Source organism: Aquarana catesbeiana, linkage group LG04, assembly GCF_042186555.1.
Source record: "Aquarana catesbeiana isolate 2022-GZ linkage group LG04, ASM4218655v1, whole genome shotgun sequence".
NCBI classification, from domain to species: Eukaryota; Metazoa; Chordata; class Amphibia; order Anura; family Ranidae; genus Aquarana; species Aquarana catesbeiana.
Genome location: NC_133327.1, coordinates 615,051,254 through 615,064,502, shown reverse-complemented (window position 1 = coordinate 615,064,502; position 13,249 = coordinate 615,051,254). Strand labels below are relative to the sequence as shown.

At 43.9% G+C, this 13,249-nt stretch overlaps 1 protein-coding gene across 2 annotated transcripts in view; it reads left to right on the top strand.

Moving 5' to 3' along the window:
- Window positions 1–13,249, top strand: part of SLX4IP (SLX4 interacting protein) — a 324,078-nt gene that overhangs the window by 251,451 nt on the left and 59,378 nt on the right. For both annotated transcript variants that reach the window (XM_073628269.1, XM_073628272.1), the window contains one exon: window positions 9,318–9,415. In XM_073628269.1, coding sequence (XP_073484370.1) covers window positions 9,318–9,415 — 98 coding nt within the window. The remainder of the gene's footprint in view (window positions 1–9,317; window positions 9,416–13,249) is intronic.

Sequence of the window (13,249 nt, the reverse complement as noted above, 5' to 3'; positions counted from 1 at the left end):
TCTGTATGTTGTCATGCTGGTATGCTGATTCTCCTAAGGTCTTTTAATGTCAATGTCTTTTATTTTGCGCATCAAGGCCTTCGGGTAAGACTGCGTAGGTTAAGCATTTTACTAAATAAATAAATAAATAAAATAATTTGTAAAATTATTGTAAATTTGCTTTAAAAAAACCAACATGTATACTTACCTTTCCGTAGGACCATGTTCTAATATTCCACAACTTTGCTGCTGCCCAGCTGCTGCCAGCATTGGACACTTTGGGTGTGTGAATACCTACTCAAACTGTTGCAGGCTCTGGTTCCTCTTGCCAGTTCAAACATTACTACAGGAATTTGAGTGACAGATTGTGAAGACATGGGCTACTGGAAATATAAGTATATATGTTCTTCTTTAAAGCGGAGTTCCACCCAAAAATGGAACTTCCGCTTTTCCGGTTCCTCCCCCCTCCGGTGTCACATTTGGCACCTTTCAGAGGGGGGGGGGAGCAGATACCTGTCTAATACAGGTATTTTGCTCCCACTTCCGGGCATAGATACCCAAGCCACTCGCGGGTATCTACGCCACTTACCACCCCCCCTGCTGTTTTCTGGGAGATACACGGGTCCCAGAAAATAGCAGGGACCAGTGGGATAGCGCAGCGTGAGTCGCTCATACGCAGTAGGGAACAGGAAGTGAAGCCGCAAGGCTTCACTTCCTGATTCCCTTACCGAGGATGGCGGCGGCAGCATCAGACAGCCGAGGGATAGATCGGCTTCAGGTGCCGACATCGCGGGCGCCCTGGACAGGTAAGTGTCCTTATTTTAAAAGTCAGCAGCTGCAGTATTTGTAGCTGCTGACTTTTAAAAAACAAAAATTAAGCGGAGCTCCGCTTTAACAGCACAGGTTTTGCTTACAAGCAAATTTGTGGTAGCATGGTCATTTTACATACACAGTTGCAATATATACTGTATATACTCACTGTGTTTTTGCCAAAAGCTGTTTCTTTATCGCACATCATGGGACACAGAGCAACCATATTAATGACTATATGGGTTATACGCCACCTACTGGTGGATGGACACTGGCAGATAGTCAAACAGGAAATCCACCCCTATATAACCCCTCTTACACAGGAAGGTTTTTTTTCGCCAGTGTTTGTAAGGTGGAATGGTCACTAATGTGATACATGTGCTCTTGGAGCATACTTCGAGGTCTGGACAGTTCTATTTAGGATCATAGACTTCATTCAGATCCATTCAAAAAAGCTATCAGCCAAAATGGATGGTACCCGAGCCTCATTGGAAGGAGAGAAGATTCTTCAAGGTTTTGCCTGTAATGCAGCCTTTTGGCGCTGGACCCTGCGTAATGCAACCCTGTGAAGTGTTTGTTCTGACCAAGGTGCTTTCCTGCAGGGTGCTATAGAGGTCCAGGTGAGTGGACCCCACATTAAGGGGGACCCAGTCCCTGAAAGTCTTTTATGACAAAGCTCGCCGTGATGGGTGAAGATTTGACTCCTGTTATGTTCAGAGTCCTGCAGCAGGAATGGTAAGTCTGCATTTCTGCAGTTTCTTGTTGCCTAAACGCATGCTTAAATAAACACATGTTTTGTATAGATGTTACATACATACAAACATACATACATACATACATGTGACATAAGCACATGTTTGGAAGAACAATGGCATTGGTGCACTTGAACCAATTGTGTCTCCAGAATAGCATGCATTGGGTCTGCAGGAGCTTAGTTTTGGGCTCCCCTTTCACACTTGTGTGACTTGGAAGTCGCACATTTTGGCCGCACCTTTGATGCGATTTTTGCAGCCACATGAAGCAGTGCCTGTGTAATCTTGAGGTCTATGGACCTCAAGTTGCACCAAGATCAGACCGGAGTGGTGGAGGGGCTGCTTTTAGGTAGCTGCAACTTGAAGGCGCACGGATGTGAAGGTTACTCATTGGAAATCGTGGGGTGTGACTTGTCAGGCGATCTTGCAGTCCCAAGTTGCAGGACGGGTCTGTGACATACCTAGCTGGGAAAGAGGCTTTTGGAGGGGACTGAATGCTAGCCCCTTGCCTACCGATTATGGGCCCTGGCATTTGGGGGAACAGGACGGTGCTCTTTGTGAGCTGTATGCCTGGGGACCCTTGAGGTGGCGTTACTTTAGATTCAGGTCCATGTCCCCCAAGACACACAGACTCTGGGGACCCTGGATATGCCATATTACAAATAGTGACTGATTCATACTGTTGGGACACATACTGTTAGATACTAATGTCATCAACTCCAGCCACCTGTCTGTTGTCTTCTATAATGTAAATGAGTCTAGTGTGGCTTCTCTTTCAGCCATTGCTGTCTGGGCTAATTAACCCTGCAATTGTATGAAGGAGTTCTGTGTTGAGATGTATGATAATGTGTATTGTATAGTCGGTGAGCTAGGAGACGTGAAGTCTGTCCTAAAGGTCATGTCTCTGAGTCACCTAGGCTGTCTAAAGGATTAGATAATTAGCTCATGTTAATTAGGTTTCTGGTGAGAGGTTGTATTTTCATCTTGCTGTATATATTTGTGTGAGATGGTTCGGAATCTAGAAAGGTGGAATTCTTCCTTTTCAGGTATTGAAAGATAATAACCACTGATACTGGTTTCTCCGTTTGGTTTGAGAGTGGCTACAGTTCAGTGGACTTGGTCTCCACAGGAGAGTATACTGCCCATAAATATCTTGGAGCTTTTGGCTAGTATGCCTTGCTCTGGATTATGGTACAAACCAGTCGTAAGTTCTGTCCGGAAAAGCCTCTGCAGCGGCATTTATATCAACCACCAGGGCGGCACCAGGAGTCATGCGGCTCAGGAAGTGGAACCACATTCTGTCTGGGACAGCACAAGTGCTGTCTCTATGGTCAGTGCATATTCCAGGTGTAGAATAATGGCAGGGGGAACTCTGCAGGTGAATCTATTAGATTCCAAGTTCTACAATAAATTGGGACAGGTTGTGTCCAGGACGAGGGCCCCACTGGCAATAGGGGTAGATGCACTGGTAGTGCCTTAGGGACCCATTCTCCCTTATTTGATGCTTTCCCTCTGTTTCGACTTCTGCCACGTCTTCTGCGAAAAATCCGGAAGGGGGTAACATTGATAATAATGTTAGTCAAATAAGCCCAGGAGGGCTTGGTACACTGACCTAGCGAGTCTTGCGGGGGGTCACTCCTGGGACACTCCCAGTCCAGCAGGACCTAATGGTCTTGAGTCCTGTATCTCAACACTGTTGAGCCCCTGGAAGCCAGCTTCGGGAAACTGCAATTACAGGACTTGGAAATTTTTTTTGCCTGGGAGGAAGCCAGGAAGTGGCACCCACAGAAATATGTGAGTGGGAGATTTTCTTTTTCTTTCTCCAATCGGTACGGGAAAGGAGATTGGCCTTAAGTACCATTAACCGCTAGCCGACCAGCCGCCGCAGTTATACTGCGGCAGATTGGCACGGCTGCGCAAATCGCCGTAGGTGTATGTCTGCTCTTTAAGACGCTATTGCAGCGTGTCCCCGGAGCCGTTGCGCGTGCCTGGCGGGCGCGATGTCCTCCGGGCACCCGCGATCGCTCGTGACAGAACGAGAACAGAGATGTGTGTGTGTGTAAACACACAAATCCCAGTTCTGTCAGGGAAGAGGAGACAGATTGTGTGTTCCCACTAAGTAGGAACAATGATCTGTCTCCTCCTCTAGTCACTCCCATCCCCCCACAGTTAGAACACACAGTGAGGGAACACATTTAACCCCTTGATCGCCCCCTAGTGTTAACCCCTTCCCTGCCAGTGACATTTATACTGTAATCAGTGGCTATTTTTAGCTCTAATCGCTGTATAAATGTCAATGGTCCCATAAAAGTGTCCAATCTGTCCGCTGCAATGCCACAGTCCCGATTAAAAATCGCAGATCGCCGCTATTAATAGTAAAAAAAATAAAAATAATAAAAATGCCATAAATCTATCCTCTATTTTGTAGACGCTATAACTTTTGCGCAAAGCAATCAATATACGCTTATTGCGAATTAGTTTAAATTTTTTTTACCAAAAATATGTAGAAGAATACATATCGGCCTAAACTGATGAAGACATTTTTTTTGGGGGGGGGGGTTACTTATTATAGCAAAAAGTACAAAATATTGTGTTTTTTTCAAAATTGGCCCTTTTTTTGTTTATAGTGCAAAAAATAAAAACCGCAGAGGTGATCAAATACCACCAAAAGAAAGCTCTATTTGTGGAGAAAAAAAGGACATAAATTTTGTTTGGGTACAATGTCACACGACCACGCAATTGTCAGTTAAAGCGATGTAGTGCCGTATCGCAAAAAATGGCCTGGTCAGGAAGGGGACAAATCCTTCCGGGACTGAGGTGGTTAAGGATCAGGTTTTGTCCCTATACATTTTTTTTCCTGAGGTTGTTTCTCACTCCTTGATTCATACTTTATACAGCGTGTACTGTAGACAGTTCCGCCTGTCAGGCCATTCTTTTGTCCTTGGGACTTGAATATGATCTTGACTGTCCTTGCAGAGGCCACTTTTTGATTGGGGGATTCTGTTGGTCCTTTATCTCTTAAAGTGGCTTCTTTGGTGGCTATCACTTCATTCATTTTTTGCCTAGACTGGTGTCTAGTTTTCACTTGAATCAAGACAATGCCTTGCCTTCTTTCTGATCCTGAGTTGCCAGGAGTTAGATCACTGCATACTCTGGAGGTAGTTCTGGTGGTCAGAATTACTTGATGTGTTGGTACAGGTCAGAAATCCTGGTTTGTGCTGCCAGTAGAGCCCAGGATGGGCAGGAGGCATCCAAGTTAAGTATTTTCATTGGATTTACCAGTTAATTATTCGAGCATATGGCATGAAAGGGCAAGGTCCCCCACCCCTTTTTTTGTAAAAGCGCTGGCTATCAGGTGTGGGGGCATCTTGGGCCATCCGCCATCAGGTGTCAGTGGTTCAGGATTTAAGGCTATTCCATGGTCTTTTGTTCATACATTTACAGAACTTTACCAGATAGTTTTCAAAGCCATGGAGGATATGGCTTTGGCCACAGTATGTTTTGGGCGGCAGAAGGAGTCCTTCTCAGGTGGTAGTTTCTGTGATTGTTTCTCCCTCCCCTCAAGGGCATTGCTTTAGGACATCCCATATAGTCATTATTATGGTTGCTCTGTGTCCCATGATGTACGGTAAAGAAAATAGGATTTCTCCATCATACTTGGCTGTAAAATCTTTTTCTTGGAGTACATCACGGGACACAGAGGTCCCTCCCATCATTTTTGGGATATTCATTGCTTTGCTACAAAACTGAGGTCCTTACTGTGTAGGAGGGGTTATATAGGAGTGGACTTCTTTTTTGACTATCTGCCAGTGTCCATCCACCAGTAGGTGGACTATATAACCCATATAGTCATTATTATGGCTGCTCTGTGTCCCGTGATGTAATCCAAGAAAAGGATTTTACAGGTAAGTATGATAAAAAAATAAATTTTTTTCTGTTTAGCTAGTCCAGTGATTCATGCACACCTGTGCCACACAGTCAGCAAGAGCCCTCTGCTACTCTTACTGGATCAGTTTTAATTCTTTTTGGGTCACCACCCTGCTAATTATACACAGGTGTCACAAGTGGGGATTAGGAGGAAACATTGTCTTGTAGCCAGGCTAAAGAAGGAGAGGTGATATCGGAAAATCTGTTGTTGAGCCAGAAAAGAAGTGTACGACCTGCCTGGCTGTACAGTGTGACAAAGCTAAGTACCGTATTTATCGGCGTATAACACGCACAGGCGTATGACACGCACCTTAATTTTAGGTGGGAAGTTACAGGAAAAAAAAATTAATTTAAAATAAAAAACTTTAAGGCAAATTAGGGGCACAGCCCATCAATGTAGCCTTATCAGTGCCCATCAATGCAGCCTCACCATTGCTCATCAGTGCAGCCTGATTAGTGCCCATTAATGCAGCCTCACCATTACCCATCAATGCAGCCTGATCAGTGCCCATCTGCAGCCTCTCCATTGTCCATCATTGCAGCCTGCTCATTGCCCATCTGTAGCCTCACCATTGCCCATCAATACAGCCTGCTCAGTGCCCATCTGCAGCCTCCCTATTGCAGTCTGCTCAGTGCCCATCTGCAGCCTCTCCATTGCCCATTATTGCAGCCCGATCAGTGCCCATCTGCAGCCTCTGCATTGCCCATTATTGCAGCCTGCTCAGTTCCCATCTGCAGCCTCTCCATTTCAGCCTGCTCAGTGCCCATCTGCAGCCTCTCCATTGCCCATCAATGCAGCCTGCTCAGTGCCCACCTGCAGCCTCGCCTTTGCCCATCATTGCAGCCTCACCAGTGCCAGATTACACAAAGCCGCAATCTGTGTACCTGGCGCTCGCAGTCACTCACAGTTCCACCTCCTGGCCCTGCTCCTATGATAGACAGAACAGTGTTCCAATGCCGGGCCAGGAGGTGGTACTGTGTGTGACTGAGCACTGGGTACATAGGAGATCGCGGCTCTGTGTAATCGGACGGCGCTCACCCCCTCCTTCCCCTCCGAGGCAGCCAGGAATCGGTGTATAAAACACACATGATTTGCCCCCCGATTTTCAGGGGGAAAAAGTGCATGTTATGCGCTGATAAATATGGTGATTCACGACATGGCTAACAGAGTTGGAAGTCCTTTGACAACCAAAATAGTATACATAATGTATATGTATTTTAACAGTGTGCCTAGAGCAGGGGTCTCCAAACATTATAAACAAAGGGCTAGTTTACTGTCCTACAGACTTTGGGGCAAGACTGTGGCCATTGGGAGTACAAATTGTCCTGGCGTCAGTGGGAGAAAACAATGCATCTTTGGTATTAGGGGGATCAATAGCACCCCGTCATTGGTGTCAGTGGGGGGGAATAGTGTCCCTTCTTTGGTGTCAGTGGGAGGAATAATGCCCCTTTCTTAGTGTTGGTGAGAGGAATAGTGCCCTATCCTTGGTATCAGTGGGAGGAATAGTGACCCATTATTCGTATCAGTGGAATAGTGCCCCATTGTTGGTGTCAGTGGGAGAAATAGTGCCTCATTATTGGTGTCGGTGGGCAGAATAGACCCCTATCATTGGTCTCAGTGTGAGGAATAGTGCTCCATCGTTTTTATCAATGAGAGAAATAGTTTTTGTCACCACCAAAAATGATGCCCCATTGTTGGTGATAGTGGAAGGAATAGTGTTTTGTATTAGTGGAAGGAAAAGTATCCCAAGGGCTAGGTTAAAGGCAAGAAAAGGGCCACATCTGACCCCTGGGCCGCAGTTTGGAGTCCACTGGCCTAAAATATTGTTTAATCTGAGGATCTAATGTATGTCTACTGAATAATGTATTTTCTACAGTTATGGGTATACCTACAAAAGATTAATACAGAAGTCATGAGGAGGTATGAGATTTATCTTCAAATGGAGAGTTTTCCAAGGATTCAGTCCACTCAGCAGAATGCGTTTTAGGGCTTTTAATCATCCAAAAGTCAAAGTATCAACATTTTTGTTGACATAAGAGTTGTTTACCGGTAGCATAAACACTAACATAAATGTCCTTCAGCCTTCCAGATATTTTGTTGCACAGCTCTGTCTATTCCTCCCTGGGACTTAGCTGCCCAATTTTCAGCCTTTAATCACCAGACTGGACCTTATGTCTGCACAGATATAGAATGCTACTTACCTAACTCAGACTCACTGGTCTGTTTGGGAACTACCTCTGTCTCCTCACAGTCTCCAACTGTCAGATGTCAGTCTTGATCAACAACCTGTCTGTGGAAGAAGACAGGCCTGGACGTGTGCTCCAAAAACTGCTGAATGGTCATCTCATATCTATGTGTAACTTGACTTTAAAAATGAAAACAAAATGCAAGGTAGCTTTCACTCACAGATGTTGTTAGCCTTTGCCTTTCAGCAAAACTGTCCCAAAATTTGGCAGCGGTAAGCATGTATCAATTTTCCTGCTATATTGTGACTTTAGGCATTACAAGAAAATTCTACGTTTCTTAATCTGACAATTATGTTGACAGTCATGCTGTCAGTGGAGATTTTTTTACCCTTTAAAAAAAAAAGCGATAAACTCATCTCCTGTCAACATGCAGATGTTTCAGAGTAATGGTAATCAGTGCTCTTCATGTCATGGAATACTTTGCAACTTTATGAAAGCCGTAAAGACGTCCTTCATTATGGATATCTGTCAAGATGTGTATCTGTTATTATAGAATGATTTCACTCAAAATGTGTTTTTTAGTGTTTGGTAGATACTAATGAGATAACCTGACTGTTTCTTATATAGTATCTCTCTATGTGAAATCTCTCAAGAGTGCTTGAATCCTTGGGTCTCCCCATCTGCTATGGCCAGTATGGTGGGTGGGAATACCCTTGAACAGAGATGGGAATAATAGCAGGGCCATCTCACTTCTGGAGTATCCAAGACATTAAAAATAAGCCAGTGGCTGACTCGGCCCACCAGGATCCACCTATAGATAAAATATTAATATTGAATAGACTTGTCCCTTAACACCAACATTAGATATTCTATCATTCAGATAGAAATATGTGAAAAATAAAGCTTAAAAAAATATGCACACAAATTTAATCTATTTTCCACATTTTTATGCATCCCTGACTGGGTTACCATGGACCAGTAACAATTGGTGGGTTCATATTTTAGACCTGCTTTCCTAAAGTCCCACAGATTACTATTTGTGTTTTTTTCATTGTGAACAAACCACATTATGGTGTGCTTAGAAAACATATATGTATGGGGTGATATGGCATACATCTTGCCTGATTATGAGAAATTTTTTTAGAAATTTAATTTTTTTGACAATTTTTGGCAGAGTTGTTTGGTCCTAACACATATCACTATTACTGAAGTTAGAAAGACTCCCTGAGTGCAAATTGACTAACCACCTAAAGTCTTAAACCATTAGCTCCTTTAAGATCATTGGTAGTAAGTGGGAGACATTTTGTATCTGTCCATCATTGGATGTCATGCTACTATTGGTGTAAGTAAAGAAGACAAAAAATATAAAAAAAATTATATATATATATATATATATATATATATATATATATATATATATATATATATATATATATATATATATATATATAATTTTTTTTTAATAATACTTTTCGGAATTTGCATTGATTTCTTATATGGGAAATTTAAATCCAAATAATGCTGAGAGCAGTTCCATCTTAATTTTGCATACACTATATTTTCAAGATAATATGTAACACAGACTTAAGTTGTATGCATTTACTGGACCATACAGAAATGAACTCATGAATAATATCTTCTTTAATCTGTGTCTTTGTACAGAGCTTTATGTGTTTCCAGACAGATTAGTGGTTTGTGCAAGTCAGCTTGAACCTTGTCCCAGTACAATAGATGCTGAGGCTTTAAAACCTTCCGACAAGGTGAGTGAATATTATGTGTTCCGTTTCTGTATAAGCATATCTGTATTCATTTAAAGGAAATGTAAACCCTAATAATGAACTCATCTTATTTGCTTCCTTTTGGTCTGTTAACTATACCACTTAAAGTGTTTTGGTATATCTGTTCAATAAGTACAAAAAAACTATTCAGAAAATTCAGGAAAAGAAATTCAGAACTATTGTGTGCCTTTTGCACACTGCCTGTGTCATCTCAAGGATTCTAATTAGCCCATCTAGTTGTTATCTTGGGAGTATAGATATTAGCCATTAGATATGGGAGAATAGGTGGGTTGAAGTTGTTCAGGGCTGACACTAGGGGTGCAACGGATCAAAAAACTCACGGTTCAGATCGTTCCTCGGATCAGGAGTCACGGTTCGGATCATTTTCGAATCAACAAAAAAAAAAATCTCCCCCACAGTAATATCCACAATCTCCCTATTGGCAGAGTATTGGCAGGGTATTGGCAGGGTATTGGCAGGGCATTGGCAGGGCATTGCAGCAGGGCATTGCAGCAGGGTATTGGCAGGGCATTGCAGCAGGGTATTGCGGCAGGGCATTGCAGAGTATTGGCACTGCTGCCATCCGATCTCTCCCCTCCACTGTACAGATCAGTACACAGAGGGGAGAGACACCAATAAACTAGTGAAAATGCTGTGTGTTGTCAGCACACAACAGGACTTAGAAAGTGAGTGCATTTCCAGGAGATTAACAGGTATTTTCTTTATCATACATCACGGGACACAGAGATAGGCTATTTTTTTATTACTTACTGGGCTTTACTCCATCTTTAGGTGAATGGACACTGGTAGACAAAGCCTTAGACAGGAATTCCGCCCTTATATAACCCCTTCCATAGTTACATAGTAGGTGAGGTTGAAAAAAGACACAAGCCCATCCTATGTGTGTGATTTTATGTGAGTATTACATTGTATATCCCTGTATGTTGTGGTCGTTCAGGTGCTTATGTAATAGTTTCTTGAAATTACCGATACTCCCCGCTGAAACCACCACCTGTGGAAGGGAATTCCACATCCTTGCCACTCTTACAGTAAAGAACCCTTTACGCAGTTTAAGGTTAAACCTCTTTTTTTCTAATTTTAATGAGTGGCCACGAGTCTTGTTAAACTCCCTTCCGCGGAAAAGTTTTATCCCTATTGTGGTGTCACCAGTATGGTATTTGTAAATTGAATTCATATACCCTCATCTCTTCTCCAGAGAGAATAAGTTAAGTGCCCGTAACCTTTCTTCATAAGTCATATTCTCCAGTCCCTTTATTAGTTTTGTTGCCCTTCTCTCTACTTGCTCCATTTCCAGCACATCCTTCCTGAGGACTGGTGCCCAAAACTGGAATTTAACTCTTGAGTTAATCCCCCTTTAAATGCATGCCGATATTCTGTTTGCTTTGTTAGCAGTAGCTTAGTATTGCATGCCATTGCTGAGCCTATCATCTACTAGGACCCCCAGGTCCTTTTCCATCCTTGATTCCCCCAGTGGTTCTCCCGCCAGTGAGTAGGTTGCATTCATATTTTTGCAATCCAAATGCATTATTTTACATTACATTACAGCTGTTCACCCAATCCCCCAGGGCATTTATGAATAAATTAAATAGGATTGGTCCCAGGACAGAGCCCTGGGGGACCCCACTTTCCACCCTGACCATTCCGGTACTCCCCATTTATCACTACCCTCTGAACTCGCTCTTGTAGCCAGTTTTCAATCCATGTAGTCACCCTATGGTCCATGCCCACGGACCTTATTTTGTACAGTACACATTTATAGGGAACTGTGTCAAATGCTTTTGCAAAATTCAGATACACCACGTCTACGGGCCTTCCTTTATCTAGATGGCAACTCACCTCATCATAGAAGGTAATAGATTGGTTTGGCAAGAACGATTCTTCATGAATCCATGCTGATTACTGCTAATGATACAGTTTTCATTACTAAAACCTTGCATATAGTCCCTTATCATCCCCTCCAAGAGCTTGCATACTATTGATGTTAGGCTTAATGCTCTGTAGTTCCCAGGGATGTATTTTTGCCCTTTTATAAATAATGGTGCTACATTGGCTTTTCTCCAATCAGCTGGTACCATTCCAGTCAGTAGACTGTCAGTAAAAATTAGGAACAATGGTCTGGCAATTACTTGACTCAGTAGCGTTGCTATAGGGGTGCGGGGGGTGCGGCCCGCACCGGGTGACACCCCCCAAAGGGGTGACACCGGGGCTGGCGCTGCTACACAGTGCACTATATTGTTTGAAGCTTGCAGTTCAAGCAGGGCACCCAGCCATGCGGGGGAGGCTGCTTGTATCACTCTGCAGTCAGTCTAAGCTGTCATTCGAGACCTCCAATATCTCGAGGTAGCCGGAGTTGGTGGGCGGAGCTGGGGTGTGGCTGTCTCTTCCACTCCTCCTGCAGACTCCTTTACTCTGGCTGATCCCGCAGCTGAAGAAGGAGAAAGAGGTGAGGACACAGCAGCCCCGCTCGGGTGTCTGTCTTCATCTGCAGGCATGTTGTATGTTGCTGTGTAAGCTGTAAGTCCTAACTTGCCTTGTACCCGCCAAACTGCCACTATACCACCCCAAACTGCCTTATACACCCCAAACTTCCAATATACCACCCCAAACTTCCAATGTACCACCCCAAACTGCCCTATACACCCCAAACTTCCAATATACCACCCCAAACTGCCCTATACACCCCAAACTTCCAATATACCACCCCAAACTTCCAATATACCACCCCAAACTGCCCTCATACACCCCCAAACTGCCAATATACCACCCCAAACTGCCCTATACCACCCCAAACTACCCTAAACCACCCCAAATCACCCCCAAACTGCCAATATACCACCCCAAACTACCCTAAACCACCCCAAATCACCCCCAAACTGCCAATATACCACCAAAACTGCCCTATACCACCCCAAACTGCCAATATACCACCCCAACCTGCCATATACCACCCCAGCCTGCCCTATACCACCCCAAATTACCCTATATCACCCAAACTGCCAGATACCATCCTAACCTGTCCTATACCACCGCAACCTGCCCTATACCACCTTAGCCTGCCACTATACCACCCTAGCTTGCCGCTATACCACCCTATACTACCCTACCCTGCCACTATATCACCCTATACTAGCATTTACAAGGGCCAGTTTGGGGTGCACCCCATGACCGTGCACGCGCTGGGCAGCCTAGAGAGGAGAGGGGGTGACACCATGTTTTACCGCACCAGGTGACACCGACCCTAGTGACGCCACTGACTTGACTGAGTTCCCTAAGGACCCTCGGGTGCAAGCCACCTGGTCCCGGTGACTTATTAATGTTAAGTTTTTCAAATCTATTTCTAATTCTGTCCTCTGTTAGCCATGAGGGTGCTTCCTGTAATGTGTCATGAGGATAAACACTGCAGTTTTGGTTACTGAAGCCCCCCCAATTCCCACGTGAATACTGAGGAACAGAAAAAATTCAATACCTTCTCCATCTCACCATCCTTTGTAACCAGATTCTCTTCCTCATTCTTTATGGGGCCAATATGGTCTGTCCTCCCACTTTTACTGTTTATATACTTAACCACTTCAGCCCCGGAAGATTTTACTACCTTCCTGACCAGAGCACTTTTTACAATTTGGCACTGTGTCGCTTTAACTGACAATTGTGCGGACATGCAATGCTGTACCCAAATGAAATTTGTGTCCTTTTTTCCCACAAATAGAGCTTTCTTTTGGTGGTATTTGATCACCTCTGCAGTTTTTATTTTTTGCGCTATAAACAAAAAAAAGAATGACAATTTTGAAAAAAAAA